Below are 6,000 nucleotides of genomic sequence, written 5' to 3' on the forward strand. Positions count from 1 at the left end.
AGAATGGTCAGAGAGATGTCCACTTTAACAAGGACATGATCAGATGATCCGATTGGAGCAGAAGAAGAGCAGCACACATTTTCAGGGAAGTTAGTCATAACCAAGTCCAGAAGAGAAGATGCTCCATTGACTGAGATCCGGGTCGGGAAATTGACAGATTGTGTCAGTCCCAGTGAGTCGCAGAAGTCCTTTGCTGAGGAGCCATGGCTGGAGAGAGAGGTACCCACACCCAGCCAACTGGCATGGTGACAATTGAAATCACCACATATGAGGAAGCGAGAGTTGGGATGAGTAGATAGAAGTTGGTCCATATTATCCGACAGCGAGATGTAGATGGAGTCATCACTGTTTGGTGGACGGTACAACACACATATGAACAAGAGGTGGGAGCGAAGGGGAAGCCGTAGCCAGAGGTATTCCTGGGGGTGAGGTGGAGAGAGTGCAGTGCAGGGCGAGTGAGGAAGAGAGTTTTTGATAAAGATAGCAACCCCACCTCCAGGACGAGGCTCAGGTCTATCATACCGGAGGAGGGAGTAACCGGGGAGAGATACTAAGGAATCAGAGACATCAAGAAGGAGGAAAGTTTCTGTTAAGCAGATCACGTCTGGTTTGACAGAAGCAACCTGTATGGAGAGATCAGTTAAGTTTGAACGAAGGCCCCGGATGTTTGAGGTCCATACCGTTAATGAAGAGGAAGGGGGAGCATCGGATACAGAACAGGGGGGAGGAGGGGTAGGGTAAGAGGTGGAAGAGGTGGAAGAGGTAGGGAGAGCTGTTGAAGGTGTGTCAGAGATTTCAGAATAGCTCGGAGAAAGGGAGGGATGGGGCGGACAAAAGGTTTGATGGTGACTGGGTGAGGAACAATGAGGTGTTATTTGAGGAGGGGGAAGATTGAGGCAGAAGGTTGGGGGAGATGGAGGTGAGAGTTGGAAGGGGGAAGAAGCGGGGAGGACGCTTTGAGGAGGGGGAGTGAGAGGGGGGAAATTGAGAAGAAATGAGGTTGGGGAGATTTGAAGGGGAAGGGCGAGGGGGGAGTTTGGGAGCGAAGGGACAAGGGGAGGGATTTGAAAGGGATGGGATATGGGGGAGATTTGGAGGGGAGGGGTGAGGGAGGAGTCTAGGAGGGGAGGGGCAAGGGGGAGTCTTGGAGGGGAGGGGTGAGGGGGTAGTTTAGGAGGGAGGGGGCAAGGGGGGAGATTTGAAAGGGATGGGTGATGGGGAAGATTTGGAAGGGAGGGGTGATGGGGAAGATTTGGAGGGGAGGGGTGATGGGGAAGATTTGGAGGGGAGGGGTGAGATTGGATTTTAGAAAGTGTACGATTAATGGGAGACGAACATTTATTGCGAAATGAGTTTCCTGTGACCTTCGAGTTAAAAATACGTTTAAGGACGCTGGATGGAGGATGGAGTGCAGGAGAGTTTAGGGAATGTAGAAAAAAGGCACTATAGGAGATGGAATTTTTTCTGGGGATGAATAGATTTGGTGAGCAAGTCGAAAGCAGCCTTTTAAAGAAGAAGAAGAAAAAGGTGTTATAATATATGACGGAATACAGAACTTGAGGGGAAAGTGTAAACATTGAAGGTTAATAACAGTGAAATTTATCTGGGGAAATGGGGGGGGGGGGGAAACACGTGGTCAAAGAACGAACGAACGAATAAGAATGAATAAACGAATGAGAACAAAGAATAAGAACAGAGAAGGAATTTATTTATTTTATTTTTTATTTATTTTGAGTTGAGATTTACACAAGGAAGTAGGCTATGGGGTGAAAAGACTGGGAAAACAGAGAACGAAAGTTATTGGATCACAAACGACGGACCGGTGAGAGAAAAACAAAGCCTCAAGGTTGTACACTGTACAAGGCCTCAAGACACGACACGAATTAACACGATTTTCAATACAGGTATGAAAGATTTGCACCGAAAATCTTCCTCGGGACGCAATATACGTACACACACCATAAAATAAATACAGTTATAACGAAAATACAAATGGGAACAATTACTTAACTTCGATTTCAAATCGCTCGCGATGCGGCAAAGGCCTTGCTCGCGACGCGGCAAACAGACGATTAATTTATGAAAGATAAACACCGAGAAACTTCCAAGGTGCACACTATAACTTCACACACCGAAAGATAAATACAGTTTCGACAAAATACAATTGTGAACAGACAACTTTGAAAACATGGAGACCGTGTGGAGCTTCGAGAATCCCTGCCGCCATCTCCAAGCTCCAATGTTTTCATTTATGGCTTAGACATCTTCCACAAGAATTTGAATGATGTGTTAGGTAATTTCCTGCTTGCACAGGCAAAAATGGCAGTGTATAAATCAAGGAAAAGAAAAGTTGATGATCTTGGAGCTAATGAGGAAAATGCCTTGTTCTTGTTTAAAAATCTTGTGACGAGCCGTGTAAAGTTGGACTTTGCTTTTTTTCCATAACAGGAAGGCTGCCACAGTTTGAGGCCAAATGGTGTGTGAAAGAAGTCATTTGTAAAATCCTGGAGAAACGTTTATTGTTTTGTGAAATGTTTTGTACATAATTTTACTGTATTAATTTTTTTTTGTCTCTGTTTTTCTCCTTGAAATGAGAATGTGACCCCTATTTGGGGGTTTTCTTTTCTATTTTTATAATAAAAAGATACAAAAGTCTCTCCCTCACTCTATCTCTCTCTCTCTCTCTCTCTCTCTCTCTCTCTCTCTCTCTGTCTCTGTCTCTCTATCTCTATCTCTATCTCTATCTCTCCATACCACATTTTCCCTTCCTCTTCACACCTTCACTATTAACACAATTTTTAAACCTAATTTATTTCCTTGTGATATTTTACACCTCTTCATGCACATCCTTTTACTCTTGTTCCCCAACCACCCCCCCCCCCCTCCTCCCACTTTTTGCATCTCCCCATTTCTTTTCAGCATCCTCATAATCTCACCTGCTTTCATCACATTTCTCTGCTTCTCCCCAAGCTGCCGATCTTCTATACCCTCGTTTTGAGCTCCACTCTGCAATGGGAAACCTTCTGAAGGTCCTGAACAGCCCTGACCTGGAACAAGGTCCGAATTTCTTCCTCGACTTCGAAAGTGAGTTTAGAACATGCCATTCATCTTCTCTTAATAAATCAATCCTCATAGTCATCATCATCATTATTATTATATATTGTATTAATTTAATAAATGTGGCAGGTTGGATTGAAGAGCAGAACCCAAAATGAACAAAGTCGACTAAGTCAATAATATCATCTATGTTTATATCGATTTGTGCTTCCATGAACGAGATCACAATGGTTCAAGAAGAAGGATGTGACGTGAAGGGATCAAGCGAGTATGGGCCACTTCCCGGTAATCATCCTGTGTGTGTGTGTGTGTGTGTGTGTGTGTGTGTGTGTGTGTGTGTGTGTGTGTGTGTGTGTGTGTGTGTGTGTGTGTGTGTGTGTGTGTGTGTGTGTGTGTGTGTGTGTGTGTTTTCACGTCCTGTTTTTCTCTTTCATGGTATCATCAAATATCCAGCAACAGCTCGCCCACCATAAAGAAGAGGCTACAGGGGAAATGTCCCCCTTTATTCCCTTTCTTGCGATCACGAGAGGACAGTGACATGGCGTAGTTGTCGATGGGCTGGAAAAGGCACACTTACTTTTTGTTTTTTAACCTATTATTTATTTTCTGACCAATTAATGGCTCTTCCCTTGTGCCACTACACCTGGATTTACTGACCGATAACTTGCCAAATACAAGGTTGCCCATTAGTCATTTGGTAACGGCTGCATGATATGAGGCTGCAACACCACGTGATACCACCAGGCACTGTGGCTCTTAACTGCCTATATATCAGGTTCTATTTATGAAAGTTATTAAATGAGTGATCATGTTTTGGTTACATCATGTCAACCATTTCAATAATGTTGGCATTGTATGTTAAACTTTGTAAACTTTGTTTCTGTGCAGTGTCTACCTTGTGTTGTGTTGTCTTGTCACTGAACTACTCCCTCAACTTTTTGTGAAATCGTACCAAACTTCTGGTATGCACCTGTCTCTCCCGTGTGTATGTCCTAAGGGTGTTTTTCTTGAAATGTTTTGAAAAAAAAAAAAGGTTGAAAAAATTTTTTTGGGAAATAATTTGCTTTTTTTTACTTAAATCTTCAACTTCAATTGTTTATAAAATGTAATATCAAGTATATTACAAATGCATTTGTGCAAAATAATTGTTTGTATTATGATTGGTGTAAACCATGACAAAACAGCAACTCAAGTGCAGTCATTTATCTATATATCTACATATCTGGGCAGTGTCTGTGTTGTCACTGAACTACTCCCTGAAACTTTTGTTTCCGTGGTTGTGAAGTGTTTTTAATAACGTTTTGGTGGTTTTGAATCACGTGGTGGTGAGGTATTTTAAATTTCGTGGTGGTGAGATATTTTAAATTTTGTGGTTGTGAGGTGTTTTTAATTACGTGGTGGTGTGGTGTTTTGAATTACGTGATTGTGATGTGTAATCGTCCCAAACTTCCAGTCTGCTCCTGCCCCATGTTTGACTGTAGGGAAGGTGTTCTTTTCTTTGAAGGCTTCATTTTGTTTTCTGTAAACATAGAGATGATGTGCTTTACCCAAAAGCTCAAATTTGTTTTCATCGGTCCGCAGGACATTCTCCCAGAAGGATGTTGGCTTGTTCAGGTGTGTTTTGGGTAACTCTAGTCGGGCTTTCTTAGCAGTGGGGTCCTCCTGGGTCTCCTACCATGAACCCCCTTTCATTGAGTTCACGGTGGATGGTGCGAGTTGAAACTGTCGTACCTTGTGTCTGAAGGTCAGCTTGAATCTGTTTGGCAGTTGATCGATGTGCTTTTTCCACCATTTGAACAATCCTTCGCTGGAATCTTCGATCAAGTTTTCTGTTGCAGCCACGTCCAGGGAGGTTGGCTACAGTGCCATGGGCCTTAAACTTCCTGATAACATTGCGTACAGTGGACACAGGAACATCAAGGTCTCTGGAGATGGACTTGTAGCCTTGAGATTGTCCATGCTTGGCTACAATCTTGTGTCTGACCTTCTCAAACAATTCTCTGGTTTTCTTTCTTTTCTCCATGCTCATTGCGGTACACACAGTGACACAAAACAGCAGAATGACTCCTTTTCTCTATTCAAACTGGTTTAATGAGTGATTTTTATATTGCAGACACCTGGAACTCACCACAGGTGAGTTCAATTCCAATGTAAAGTAGAATCACCTGCTTGAAATATAATTATTTATAACATCTTCTAAAAGGTGCCAATAATATTGTGTGGGTCATTTTAGGATTTATGTGTGGAATTAACTAAGATTTAGTAACTCTTTTCAGATTTTTTTGTTTTATTCCACTGCGCACAAAAGAAATACACATGTGGATACCAAAAGATTTTTTAATTTCAACAATTTTCTGGGAGAAATGGTGCATTATATGAAAAAAGTGCAAGGGTGCCAATATTTTTGGCCACGACTGTATATCAACCAAAGAAGAACACACCCTATGACATGACGCTGATGTCATGCGCATAAATTATGCCAACACATCACATCCAAACTAGGAGGCATCCGTGTGGCACTCAAGCCTTTGCAGACTGAGATTTAAAGCCTATGGTCACGAACATACAGGGGAGCTCGGCGATTGGTTAGTGTGACGTCAGAGCGAGAAGCTTCGAGCAGAAGGAAGAAGAGTCTCTCTCCCTCTCCCTCTCCCTCTCTCTCCTGGTTCTGGCTTGAACAAGAAGCTCGCCATTGTTGGTGCGTTTGGTATGCCAGTGATTTTGGTGCACTTTTGAAGGAGCATGGAGCTTTTGCTGCCCATGCAGCATCTCGACAGAGGCGGGCAACATTTGGGCTCACTCGAGAGCTTGGAGGAACCGAGGAGAGGTAGGGGACGTTTTCCCCTCACACCCTTGGCGCCTTCGTTGGCCATCACCCTCCTGTTCACTCAGGTGCGGGAAGAGCTGAAATTGACCATCACCACCACTCGCTGAAGATACCCT

General features: G+C 43.3%; 1 protein-coding gene across 7 annotated transcripts in view; it reads left to right on the forward strand.

Moving 5' to 3' along the window:
* Window positions 1-6,000, forward strand: part of LOC137430218 (CYFIP-related Rac1 interactor B) — a 102,219-nt gene that overhangs the window by 48,093 nt on the left and 48,126 nt on the right. For 4 of the 7 annotated variants that reach the window (XM_078780426.1, XM_068120909.2, XM_068120911.2 and 1 more), the window contains exon 2: window positions 2,920-3,084. In XM_078780426.1, coding sequence (XP_078636552.1) covers window positions 3,012-3,084 — 73 coding nt within the window. In that variant the 5' untranslated portion in view covers window positions 2,920-3,011. The remainder of the gene's footprint in view (window positions 1-2,919; window positions 3,085-6,000) is intronic. The other 3 variants (XM_078780427.1, XM_068120910.2, XM_078780428.1) reach the window with 1 other exon arrangement.

Source organism: Myxine glutinosa, chromosome 6 (assembly GCF_964187855.1).
Source record: "Myxine glutinosa chromosome 6, kmMyxGlut1.1, whole genome shotgun sequence".
NCBI lineage: Eukaryota > Metazoa > Chordata > Myxini > Myxiniformes > Myxinidae > Myxine > Myxine glutinosa.